The sequence below is a fragment of the Lethenteron reissneri genome, chromosome 52 (assembly GCF_015708825.2).
Source record: "Lethenteron reissneri isolate LAM-NWPU_2019-01 chromosome 52, ASM1570882v1, whole genome shotgun sequence".
NCBI lineage: Eukaryota > Metazoa > Chordata > Hyperoartia > Petromyzontiformes > Petromyzontidae > Lethenteron > Lethenteron reissneri.
Genome location: NC_083830.1, coordinates 10,719,282 through 10,732,785, shown reverse-complemented (window position 1 = coordinate 10,732,785; position 13,504 = coordinate 10,719,282). Strand labels below are relative to the sequence as shown.

Below are 13,504 nucleotides of genomic sequence, written 5' to 3'. Positions count from 1 at the left end.
CATTTCCAGAGAGTGACCGTGTCAACACAGGGTGACCCCCCCTGGGCATCTGTAGAAAAAGAGCTTCATAGCTCATCGGGATTTCTCCAGGATAAAGAAAAAAACCATTCTGATTCTGGAATGCCCGAGGAAACGATTGCTATCCGTTCCGCCTTCCCGCCCTCCACGCCCGAGGCACACGGAGCTAACGGGGGACACGCCGAGACCACTCCGCGCGTGTGCGTGTCACCGACTGCCAAATGAATTTCTTTTTTATAACATTTCCCTCCCCCCTCGCCGATGGGTTTCCAGGTTGTACCGCGTGTTGCCCAGCACCGTACCCGACGTTTCGCTCCCCGTGCCGGAGGGGGTCAAGCGGGCAGCCAACTTAAATGTTGTGAGGTCAGGTAACAAAAATCTCCTTCCCCCACCCATGCTGCTTTTGTTTACTGGTAACCGGATGTGAGCGTAGCCTTGCCTTCCACTGGCTTCAGCGTCACACTGCAAGGGAGGCGAATTACTTGGTTCACTGGTGATGATGGGGGTTGCTACGTTTAAGCGTTTAGTTACTCGACTTCAGCAGTGTAGAACTTAAAGCTGACCCTGCCCCATGAGTAAAACCAATTAAGCAGCTGTAATTTTGGCAAATGTCAGCTCTCCCTTCTAGAACATCGCTAGAATTCACAGCACTCAGTGACCAGCATCTGTTTATATAACCGTGTTTGTCTAATCCACATTTTTTTGTTATAATCGTCGGCCGTGGTCAATCCACTGCTGCATGAATGCTTCCTCCCAAGGCTCTCGGATCTAGCTATGCAACAACAGATCTAAGCACCTGCACAGGGGATTGATTTAATCATCTCAGCGGAGGACGTCCACATTACCATCCCTTTTTTTACACACTTTTATTTAACCGTCTGTTGTTGTCATATCCTCAAATCTTGTAACCCAATTTTAACCCACTTCCCAATGTGGTACACTGCAAACTTGGTATACTTATGTCATACTGATGACAACACATATTCTATCATTAAAAATAAAACAAATCTTTTTAAACCATCTTTTTATATGTTATGTTTCGGCTTGGGTCTAATTGTCCACGCTCAACTGACGTTGGCTGTAAATCACCACAGCTCGTTACGTTATGGCAAGCTTCGGGGCCACTTCCTGGAGTCGTGGAGTTCTGCCATTACTCGTACGGTACATTTCATTAAAGTGTGTTTTAAAAAAAGTATTTTTAAACATAACTTTTTTGTTTACAACCGACCTGGGCACGCACGGTCAAATCCTAAAATGTAACAAACCAGGCCAGAGTGACGTCGCTGTCTGGGTTTCACATCATAAAAAATTTAAACTTCTTTTAGAGAGCGGCCAATTGTGATCTCCCGGCCTCCGCCGCACCACGCGATGGTTCAGGTCACCACCTATCGCGAGAACCAAAGTTCCTCGCGCACCCATTCACAAGTCACACACAACGCCAATAGCAACAGCTGCCATTCGCCACCAAGCGACGGTGACTTCACCACGGCGCCTGCGCCAGGCCAGGTGCACTTTGAGGCCAGATGAAGTGTCGAAGGCTCGCTGCTGACAGGAGGTCACCGGACAGTCATGCACACACCCAGCACGCAAGCACACACTCGTTACGGAACTGTCGCAACACGCCACTGCAGAACCCATCCTGAAAGAGCCTTGAGACTCAGTGAAGCCTTCCCAGGCAAACAGAGAACTATTTGAGGGGTCCTTATACGACGCACACAGCTCACGTTGGAGCGCATGTCGTTGTTTGGCGCAATTTTGAACCCACCACGTCTAACGTTGCACTCCACGTGCTCGGGAGCTTCTTTAAATTTCTGAAGACATTCCCCCCCCCATCGACCCCCACACCCCCCCCCCCCCCCCCTGAGCACTGCAAGAAGCTACCGGGGAGAGGGCATGGGAGGCGAAAAGTCGGACATGGTACCCGCAACGAACTGCGGTTAACGACCCCATTTGAGGGTCGTACGGCACGACCACGCGAACCCAAGTCAAGACTCGATTGGTTAGCATTTAGTCTCCGAAGCCCCGTTTGTACAGTCCTTGCTCCCTCCGTCGGCCTGAACGTAACACATACGCATGTGACGGGGACGTGAAATCCGACTCAAATAAAAAAAAACGTTCATCCGCACGCACGCCCTGGCGTGCTACGTCTGTCGATTGCTCGACGCATCGTTACATCTCCCCCCCCCACACCACTGGTCACCCAAGGTTGGACGGGTTATAGGCGGATATGCTGGAAAGGTCTGCGTGCACGTGAACATCCATGTAATGCGACGGTTTATGCCGCCATGCACAACAAACAGGTTACCGGACACAAATAAAGCGTGCGCCACGTCGGACGCCGGACGGGGTAGGGGGGGTAACGGGAAATCCTTCGTTGTGCATTAGCAGCCAATGCACACGAGATCAGCAACACGGCAGCGCACGTGACGAGGTCACATTTGCGAACATCCCGACAGAAGGACGAGTGGCGGCACACGCACTGAGGGCGCGGGCGGCGGCGGATAATTGGCCGGGCCGGATACGCGACGTTGTGCCGTAGGTCTCTCCGTCTCTCTCTGGCGGAACGGAACGTCCGAAGTTTTGGCGAAAACAAACGACAACAACAAGTGACCTAAAAACGGGGGGGGGGGGGGGGTGAGGTGGTTTAAGCACAACAAAAACACGCCGCTGCTGCGCTCTCAGCCAGCTGTGCTGCATACCCGCCGTGAAACCAAATGCTGACAAACCTCCCCCCTCACCCACACCACCCACCCCAACCTTCTATCGCTGTCCGCTGATCGTGAAAGAAAATCTCTCTGCCAAGGCAGCAGCAGCAGCAGCAGCGTGATAAGCACTCCCAGGAAGAAATCTGCAGAATCTCTTCAACGAAATAAACGCGGCGTTAGATTTCACAAACCAACCGATGGGGGAAAAGAAAAAACATTTCTTTTTTTTTTGGTTAAAAACCGAAAACGTTTGAGAAATGTTCAAGCAGCTGAAGAAATTCAATCCTCAAACTATAAGAGCTTTATTTTGGGTGAGATGGCGTGAATATAAATGTGTCGTAAAACCCACCACCACCCGAAACAGCCAATTAGTAAGGTTTGTCTTGTAAACAAAACATGCCAATTCATTACCAGTACAGCACACCGGTGTATGGAGAGTGAACCCACAACATTTACGATTTGAGTACAATGTTTCGCCGGTAATTACAACAGGCATCATCACGCGGCAGCCATTAATTTTGGAGAAATCCTCCTGTTTCGGTCTTAGAGGGATAAATGCGATGTCGTCACTTGTGAGCCAATCAGGTGCAAAGACCAGGGGGGGAGGGGGGTGGATAAATTCATATAAATTACAAAGAAACCTTGCAGCTCATTCCGCCGCATGCCGTTCGGTTCCTGAAGGAGCTCCCAATTCCAGAACGTCCAGCGAAAAAAGACTGAATTCCGCTCACGAGGAATGCACACCGACACTTTGGGGGGTGGGGGGGGGCAGGGCAGGTTTTTTCACCAACTGTGCGTACGAGGGTCGAAACGTCGGCGCGCCACGCGGTAGAAAACAAAAACCGCCCGGAAAACAAAAACCTTCAGAGCCGCGCGGCACAACCGCGCTAACCCCCCCCCCCCCCACGCAAACGGTTAAAACAAATACCTATTTTTGCCGTTACTTGCTTATTTTTCCCCTCTTGATATTCACTTCTACAACAACAAAAAATAGTGCCGGGAAGATTTACGTAAGAAGAGACGACCGCGCAGATTTCCATCGCCGTCACCGCCGGCGCTCGCGATGCGCGGATAACCCACCTGCGTGCTTGGAGGGCCTTGTTTAGGCTGCAGCTTTATCTGGAGCTTGATCTGCATGGGGGGCGGCTGCTGCTGCTGGTTGACGGGCCCCGCCGAAGACGGCGCTGCCCCCAAGCCCGGGTGGGGTAGGCCCTGCATGGGGGGCCCCTGGTGGTGGGGGCCCATGTGCGGGTGGAGGGGCCCCATGTGAGGGGGTCCCTGGTGGGGTGGGCCTGTGTGGTAGGGATCCTGATGCAGAGGGCCCTGGTGAGACATGCCTGGGTGAGGTGGCATCTGGTGAGGTGGCACCTGGTGGTGGGGACCCTGGTGGTGGGGGCCCGGGTGAGGTGGGCCCGGGTGAGGTGGCCCCGGGTGTGGTAGGCCAGGGTGAGGTGACATCTGGTGTGGAGACATCTGGTGAGGTGACATCTGATGAGGTGACATCTGGTGGAGGGGTCCCTGGTGAGGGGGGCCGGGGTGAGGTGGCCCAGGGTGTAGAGGCCCCTGGTGAGGTGGGCCATGATGTGGAGGTCCCAGGTGAGGACCCTGATGAGGTGGGCCATGATGAGGCGGTCCCGGGTGAGGGGAACCCTGGTGAGGAGGACCAAGGTGAGTGGGTCCATGGTGAGGACTCTGATGAGGACCTGGATGAGGTCCTGGATGTGGAGATCCTGGGTGAGGTGGGCCTTGGTGAGTCATGCCCGAATGAGGTGGCCCTTGGTGAGGGGATCCCTGGTGAGGACTCTGGTGAGGTGGTCCTGGGTGAGGTGGTCCTGGGTGAGGAGGTCCTGGGTGAGGAGGTCCTGGGTGAGGTGGACCTGGGTGAGGAGGCCCATGATGGGGGGGTCCCTGGTGAGGCGGACCCTGGTGAGGAGGGCCCGGGTGGGGACCTTGGTGAGGAGGACCCGGATGGGGGCCTTGGTGAGGAGGGCCCGGGTGGGGGCCTTGGTGAGGAGGGCCCGGGTGGGGACCTTGGTGAGGAGGACCCGGGTGGGGGCCTTGGTGAGGAGGGCCCGGGTGGGGGCCTTGGTGAGGAGGGCCCGGGTGGGGGCCATGGTTAGGAGGTCCTGGGTGGGGACCCTGGTGAGGTCCCGGGTGGGGACCCTGGTGAGGAGGTCCCTGATGGGGTGGCCCAGGATGAGGTGGGCCCTGGTGAGGTGGGCCCTGATGAGGTGGGCCCGAGTGGGCCGGCGCTAGCACAAATCGCTGGCCCGACAGCGCCACCATGCCACCGCCGCTGGAGGCAGGCTGAGGCCCAGCGGTGCCCACCATTGTCACCTGGCACACACGAGCACCGCCAAAGGTTGGGGACACCGGTAACGACCCCCCCCCTCCAACCCCACCCCTCCCCCCCCAGTGATCTATCTCTCCGCCGGTCACTGCATCCACATGCGAAGTCAAAACCTCCGCTGATTAACTCCCACGGGCACCGGAATCTCTGGTGGATTATAAGACGCAACTGCCCCCCCCACACCTCCCTACCAAGAAATTGTATAATCAAGTAATCAAGTTGGGGGGGGGGGGAGTGACTCTTACAATCCCGATAGGTAAGTACGACCAGACCTGTAGAACTTTAGCAACACCGGGAAGACGTTTTTAGAACCCATCTATGACCGCGGCAGTGTGAAACGGGAGAGTTGCATTCAGACGCTGCACAAATCTGAATTAAGCGGGGGAAAAAAACCCCATGAAAAGAACGGGCCCAGTTTCGAATATAAACAATTATAAATAAATCTAGATGATTTTTAGCACGTGCATTTTTTTAAAGTAAGATTTCTAGCAAAAGTTTGAAAACCTAAGTTTAACCAACTTGATATAAAAACGGACCTCAACGGTATAAAGTTATTCAGCACCAAGACGTTTAAAAGTGAGATCCATACAGGATATTTTAACAAAACTGTGACGTTGGTGCGGCACAATACTTGTGAGTGTAACGCCAGTGCCGTGGATTTAAATTGTTTGCCTACGTTTGCTAAAAAAAAACTCATCGACACCTGAGCAGTGCAGTGCCATACAAGCTGCCTTCAGTTTTTTTTTATCCAACACACCGTTACGGCGGCCAGCATTAAAATATCACGCCCACAGGGGTCACAGATAAGAGTGAACAGTTTCTCGAATTGGGCAAGGTTACGAATGGAAATTCGGGAAAGAGACAATGGGAGGGAATTCCAAAGTAGGACAGCGTGAGGGGAACAAGCAAGAAGAGTTGTGACCTGCAGTGCGGATGAGAGAGTGGGTGCGTGTGCAAGATTACCAGGGGGTGAGGGGTGTCCAGTTGTACCCCTGCAGTGTGAATGAGTGGGTGAGTGTGTAAGTGCCAGTGGGTGGGTGAGTGTGCGGTTGTACCCCTGCAGCGTGGATGAGTGTGGGCGAGTGTGTACAATTACGAGCGAGTGGGTGGGCGAGCATGCTGTTGTGACCTGCACTGTGGTGGTGGCTGAACACTGTTGTCTCATCCACCACAGTCGGTTTGGTAGAGAGAGTCCTCAACATGGGGCGGAGTGATCAGCCATCGGAACCAATCCACGGCCCCACAGATCCCACTTTCCGGACGTTACAAACCATCACCGTGTGCTCTCTCTCTCTCCCAGCCACGCTCGCAAGCATTTCATTAATTAATTCCATTCGTTCATCCATTCAATCACGGGAGGAGCTCACCTGTTGAGACTGCTGCTGCATAACGGGAAATCCGCTCGGTTGCTGGCCGGGTCCCAGTGGCTGCTGGCTTAGGCCTCCTCCCTTCATGGGGGACGCGCTGAAGTTTCCCTGAGTGTGCTGCGACTGTGGCTGGCTCTGAGGATTCGCAGTGTTCTGCATAGCCGACATTTGGTTCATTTGGTTTGGGTTCAGAGGGTGTACATTCATGGCCCCTTGGGCGTGCCGCAGGAACTGGGGGCTCCCGGGGCCCCCTACGAAGCCGTGGCCCGCCGGCGGCCCGTCGTGGCCCATTGCGCCCGGGTTGGCAGGCCTCTGCGGCTGCGTGGCGTACTGGTACGGGTGAGGGAACTGCCCTGAGTTGCTCGCACCATGGTTAGGGGGTGGCGGAGGCATGCTGTTCGTCTGACCCCTGACCGGATACTGCTGCTGCTGCGGTGGCGGCGCCCCCGGGGCCTGCATGTAGGCCGGTGGGCCACACGCCTGGTGGGGCGGCATCATGCCATGCGAGTGCGGCACCGCCACGCCGCCCATGTACGGGTTGCGGCCGTCCGGCCCGTACTGGTTCATCCTCTGCTGGGGGGGTGGCGGCGGTGGCCCCGGCCCCACAGGCGGATGAGGCCCACCTTGGGGAGGCTGCATTGGGCCCTGCTGCTGCTGCTGGTGTAAGGCATAGTCGTGGTGAGGTTGCATGTAGCTAAGCTGCTGCGTCTGCATAGTCGGCGGCGGATGTCCAACCTGGTGGTACGCATTGGAGTTTGGCGGAGGAGCAGGGGGCCCGCTGGCCGGGCCCTGCCCCCCCCACAAAGGGTCTGCATCCATGTAGGGTGGACACAGGCCGTACTGGCCGGTGGGGGGGTTGGGGTGGTACTGCGGGCCCTGAGGCCCCGCGATCCCGTTGCCCTGCTCCCCCTGCTGCGGGTACTTTCTGGGCGACTGATACTGCGCATACTGCTCGTAGTGGTGTAGCTTGTGCTGAGGCTGCTGCTGCTGCTGCTGTTGAGACTGCTGCTGCTGCATCCCACCGTAGCCTTGCTCCATCTGCAGCTGCTGCTCTAGGGGGTCGGCGGCAGCACCTCCACCATCGGCGAAGGCCTCGGCGCCAAGCCCCGGCAGGCTCTCTGAGTCGAAGATGTTGCCATCTTCGAAGAGATCCATCATAGGGTCGGCCATAATGCCCGTCGTCGTCGCAGTCCCTCTTCCTCCTCCTCCTCCCCACGTCCGCGCAGGTGGTGGGACGGCTCCCTCCTCTCCCTTCTCCTCCTCTTCCTTCCTTCGTCCGCGTCTCGACTGGCCTTCCTGCTGGCTCTGCGAGTCAACGGCATCAACGCCAGCGCGCAGGCCCCCTCTGCTCGCCACCGCTAAGCCATCATTGCTGGCCAAACTTTCTCGAGAGGTGACCGGGGGGGTGTGTGGGGGGCAGGTGGGGAGGTGGTGGTGGTGTGGGGAGGAGGATGAGGAGGTTATTTATTATTATGTTTTTGGGGAGGGGATGGGGAAGGGGAATCCCTCATCTATTTCACCGATTTCCTGCAAAGACAAGAAAGAGAAAGAACAAATAAACAACCGTGGTTTCATCTAATTTGTCGTTGTGCATCTTCCCTCGTCAACAACACCACCGCCCCCCCCCCCCTTCTTCCTTCGCTCAGGAAGCCATAAGATGAGGAAAATGTTTATGAATAATAAAAAGTGGCCCATAACTTACCACTTTGGGGGGACATTATGGAAATATTTAAGTGGCGGGCTGGTTCCGATAGGGGACAGGCAAGGCGTGTTTACACACAACAGATTTTCTTTCGTAAACAGACGCACAGCTAGAAGGGTGCCTCACAGACTTCGGTGTCCTTGATGCGGCGGCGGCCATCGAAAGGGAAGGGGTAAAACAAAGAGCATTTTAATTAAATTTTAAACGGGGTCCGCCAGACCAGTGCGGGAGATGGTGGCGGGGGGGGGCAGTCAGTGGCGGGTTAGGGGGGGCAAGTTAAAATTGCGAGGGGGGGCACCCACAATTGTATTTAAATGGAGGGGTGGCATTACTTTGTGAGGAAAGTGGTGAGGTGGGATCTGCAACCCCCCCCCCCAAGCCTTACAAAACAACCACCACAAGAAGTATGGCCCGTCGTGTTCCACCACGTCCCATGCCCCTTCGTCACAATCCCCCTCGGCCTGAGCCGGCTAGGATTCTCCGAATTTGACGACTCGGCCGTTCTCAAACAACAAAATTAGTTTGAGGTCGAGTCCCCACTCGTCCAAACCAACCGGCGTCACTTCCATCACCGTCGTCACCAACTCTCCATTTTCATGTGGACAGGCGATGGAACAGCAGCTGCCACAGCAGCAGCCTTATCACCCATCAGCCACCACCACCACTGTCAGCATCGGCAGTATCATCACCACCACCACCACCACCAACCACCAGTTAAGTGTGGAGACCTCCACACGATCACCATCAACTATACTATCAGCATCATTACCATCAGCGGCATCACAATCACTACCATCACCATCATTATCAGTCGGTGTGCAGGCGCCGGCAACACTTGGTCGGAACACAACGGTGAGCATGACCCCCATCGCGATCGTCACTACCGTGGCCATAAAGATGCATCACCAGCAGCAGCACCATCGCCAATGAGCGCCACCATCTCCAACATCGGCAAGGACATCACCACCACCATCGTCATGGTCCCCATTATCAGTTCAAACGCAGACAGGCCATCAAAGTCACCGAACACAGCAGCGACAGCAGCCTCGTATCAGCGCGATCACACATCACAAGTCATCCGTGTTCAAGAGCTTTACAGCTCATCGGATTCCTCCGGTAGAAATAAACATTCGGATCCGTTCAATGTGTGTGACATGCGACCCACACGCACAGAGACACTCGCTCAAACACAGCGGAGAAACGCAGCAGCAGCCTCAATCAACCCTCCACCGCCATCACCACAATCATCAGCAAGCACCGCGTCCATCAGCATCGTGATCATCATCATCATCAGCCAGCGGGGGGGGGGGGGGGTAATGCTGCTGCTTGCCGTGGCCCCCGTGTTTAGCGGGAAGAAGAGACGGAGGGGAGAGCGCGGAGAGGGGGACGCGGCGAGGTGCAGCAGGAGGCGGCGGCGGCGCAAACAAAAGCTGCCATTTTAGTGCCCTCAGCGCGGCGCGCAGAGACAGCAACAACAACAAACAACAACAACAAACACCACCACCACCACCGCCACTCTCCTTCCTACTCAACGCCGCGCTCACAACAACGCGTCCGTGTGCGTCGTCCACCGCTACAACCGTCGCCGTTACGATGTCACCTCGAGTCTTGTTGTTCGTCTTGTTATTTGACTACAAAGGCTGACGACCCCCCCCCCACTCCGGATCTTCCGTGGTATCCACTGGTCCCGCCGGGGTCCCTCTCTTCCCCCGTGTCGCTCCAAAGGGGACCCCCCCCCCCCGACTCGCCCCTTACCCCCCTTGACCCTATCCCTGGGGTCTGCCCACCGGCACCCGCTCACCGCGTCCCCTATCGTCTCCCCCCCCCCGCCTCGTGCCGACTCGCTTACCCCCATTTGACCCACTCCCTGGGGCCCCCTCACTCCCTGGGGTCCCCTCACTCCCTGGGCCCCCCTCACACCCCTTTCCCGACTCCCAGGAGCACCCCCAAGAGGTTCGTCACTCTACCCCCTCGACCCCCTCGCCCGAGCACCCCGCCACCCCCACCACCTCGTGCCCTCGAGGGTCTGTCCCCTACAGTCTTTGTCCGTCCGAGAGGACCCCTCGTATCGTCTCTAACCCCCCCTTACCCCCTTCATCCCAGTCCCCGGGGTCCCCTCGTGTCCCCTCGGGGGCGAACAAAGGCCGGTAGGCCCCGCGCCACCACGCCGAGCCTCGGATGGAGGAGGGGGCGGCGGTGGCCATGCCGGCCCGGCCGGGGTTAGGCCGGGGTCGTCCCGTCCGCGGGAAGCCGACCCCACTTGTAACTCCGTACCCCCCTTGATCCACATCCCCTCAATGCGCACTCTACCCCCATGGGCACGAACAAACCAGGGGTGGGGGGCTTAGAGAGTTGTGGGGAGAGAGGAGGAGGGGGGGGTGGAGGAGTGGAGTGGCGGCCCGAACACGTGCGTCTGTCAGAGCGCGACTCCCCCTCGCCTCTCTCTCTCGTCGCGCTCTCCACCCCCTCGCAGGGGAGACGAGGGGCTAGAGGACCCCCCACACACCCCTCCATTGGAGAGGCGAGCCGCTCGGCAGCACGGAGAGGCGGCCGCCCGGGGCCCGGCGAGATGGTCGCGAGGCGGAGCGAGCGGAGCGACGCGGACGGCAACAAAAGAGCGGCGGTCGAGGCGAGCGCCATTTGGGACACCCCGGGCGAGGAGGACGAGGAGATGGTGACGAGGAGGACGAGGAGGGGTAGAAGAAGAGGAGGAGGAGGACACGGAGAGAGACAGAGCAGAGAGCAAGTCGAGAGAGAGAGAGAGATGGCTCGGCATGGGCAGGAGGCGGCAATGGTGGGAGACGATGGGACACCGCACGGAGAACAGACGCGGGATGAGATGGGGCTACAAGAGTCCGGGTCGGGGTGGGATAGAGGCACGGCAGCGGTCCCGTCCGAGGGGGGCCGGGGAGCCAGGGCCCCCCTCACTGTCCCCGCAGGCGAAGGGACCTTCGTACCCCCCGCCGAGCCGGCTCGCTTACCCATGAGGGCCCCGGGAGGGCGAGAGGGCCGACGGACAGAGCTCCCAGGCGCCGCGCCGTCGGGAAGTTGGACGCGGGCTCTGGAGCCGGGGGGAGGGGCCGCGGGGAGTGAGGGGCGGGGGGGGGCTGTGGGGAGGGGGAGGGGCTGTGGGGGGGGAGGAGTCGGGTGGGGGGCGTGGTCACGTGAGCCGTTGTGGGAGGGGCTCGAATCTAATTAGATTTCCCAGAGCGAACAGGCGCCGCGGCCGACACTTCCTCCGATCACGTGGTAAGGCGAAACGTGAGATGATTGGACGAGGTGAGAGCGAGGGTGCGCGTGCGCTCTAGGGTATTTTAATTTGGGTCCGCCGAGAGGCGGAGGAACGCGGCGGGGGGGGGGGGCGTTAAGGGGCGGGGTTCCGGTTGTAGCGGGGGGGGGGGGTCTGCAACCGGAACCCCGCCCCTCACACGTGCGTCGCCGATTTAAAGTGCTCATTGTTGTGAGCACGTGTTGGAGAATTAATGGCAAGTGAAGTCCCTCGAACTTGATCAGCAGCCACGGTGGATCTGCTGCGTGATGAAGGCCTCTCCAAGCCGCCGCCGCCGCCTCTCACGCCGAAGCGACGGAACATGCCCGATGATACAGTAACTCGCAATGACAAGTAATTGACAACAAAGGACTTTGCAAGCAACGTATAATTATCAATCTATGTGCTAATCCCAGCGAGTGACATCTGGACCGGTTCTGCGTGTCATCCTCCCCCCACCAGCCCGCACTAACCAGCCCCATGAACGTAAATAACGTAGAAGATGCCTTCATCCAACAGTGGGTTGAGAAAGTGCGTCACTAAAATGTATCCAGAAAATCCTCGCAAGAGCCCTGAGAGGATGTGTGGCCCAATTATGTTTGACTTGCACGTGCATTGGCCAATTACTGACTGCTCATTAAGAGAGGCATTGGTAGCAACAACACGTACCAGCAACGAACAACATTAAACACTGACCCCCGCCATGAAAATGTAGAATTTCCACCATTCGCTCCACTCACTGTGGGATAGAATAACTCACCAGAGGGGCTCTCCAGAGCTCCCTCTACTGGAGGGCTTTCCGCCATAAGTGGCACAACGTTGAACGCGTGCCATGCACAGCCCCTTTGCCACTCCACTGCTGGATGAGGCCCTCCCACAAGTTTGTGCGGGGCGTGTGTGGTTCATTTGCCATTCTTCACCACGCCGGTCAGTACGAGTTGATAAAAACAAACTCTGAACAAGAATTCGTTTCAAAGGATCCTGTCGACCCCTGCTAAAGAGGAGGAGGAGGCGGGGGGTGGCGCTCTAAGGATCCCTTAAGCAACCTCCCCCCAACTCATAACAGCAAAGGACGCGAGCCACCACGGCACGAGAGGGACGCAGATTTGGAGGCAATTCGGCAGTGCCCAGTGGCCACCAAACACTAGAATCTTTGTTGCATAGAATGTCCTGGACGTGTTACTACCGCAGGGAGTTTTCTCGGTTGTGCTGCTGCACAGAAATTAAACGTGGTTTGTTTTGGGCTGTAGTGTGCCTCTCTCCCATGACCGCGTGTTGTTCCCTATGATTTCCGACGTTTCGCTCCATTCGCTGAAGGTTCCCAGCACGTTGAGCGAGACTTCAAAGGCACAAACACACGTGCGCGCGTCATTTATCACGCAGTGAAGAGACGATGGCGAATGACGAAACAAATGGTGAGGCTTTCGTCATCCAAAGTGGACGATAGCTCATGATGATGACAATCCTCCATCCAGCAGTGGATCGACCGTGGCTTGCCTACCGAAACAAATATCTAAAAATGAAATTGAGCGCACGAACCTTTACCAACTGCCTTCGCCTTCCAACAGCCGCTTGAAGCATAGTGTAATGAAGCGAAAATGAAAAGCAGAATGAAAGACGTGTGTTAGTTAACATGCCATAGCTTACACCTGTGGTTGGTGGTGAGTGGAATGAACGTTGAGGCGCAAGTGAGTTGGGGTGGTGGCCCCCCCCCCACACACGTGGGGAATGGTGGGCCTCGCACACACTGGGTTCTGAAACGGAGCCTCGTCCCGACCGGTAGCGCCACCTGGTGGCAACCGGGGCGCGCTGCCATCATCGTGGCGAAGACGACGCGCTCGAAAATCCGTGCTTGCCTCAACCTTTTTGGTATTATTCCCCGCTTCTCCCCCCGCATTCGCCACTAAAATATAACTAAGGTTACTGAAGACAAAATAAAGATAGCTCACGTGTCCACGTCTGTAGTCAACGCAGTGAGTAAAAGAGTGAAGGGAATTATATCATGAGGCTTTGCTTGTTAGATCGCGCAAATATAAATGTGTCGTTAAACCTGCCACCACCTGACACGAACAATTAGTAAGGTTCGTCACGTAA

At 56.9% G+C, this 13,504-nt stretch overlaps 1 protein-coding gene across 1 annotated transcript in view; it reads right to left on the bottom strand.

The window, feature by feature from the left end:
• Positions 1-11,222, bottom strand: part of LOC133355972 (chromodomain-helicase-DNA-binding protein 7-like) — a 109,197-nt gene extending 97,975 nt beyond the window's left edge. Inside the window, exons 1-3 of the mRNA XM_061573441.1 lie at positions 11,124-11,222; positions 6,441-7,967; positions 3,804-5,060 (exon numbers count right to left, since the gene is read on the bottom strand). Of these exons, the coding sequence (XP_061429425.1) occupies positions 3,804-5,060; positions 6,441-7,610 (2,427 nt within the window). The 5' untranslated portion in view covers positions 7,611-7,967; positions 11,124-11,222. The remainder of the gene's footprint in view (positions 1-3,803; positions 5,061-6,440; positions 7,968-11,123) is intronic.
• Positions 11,223-13,504: the final 2,282 nt, after the last annotated feature.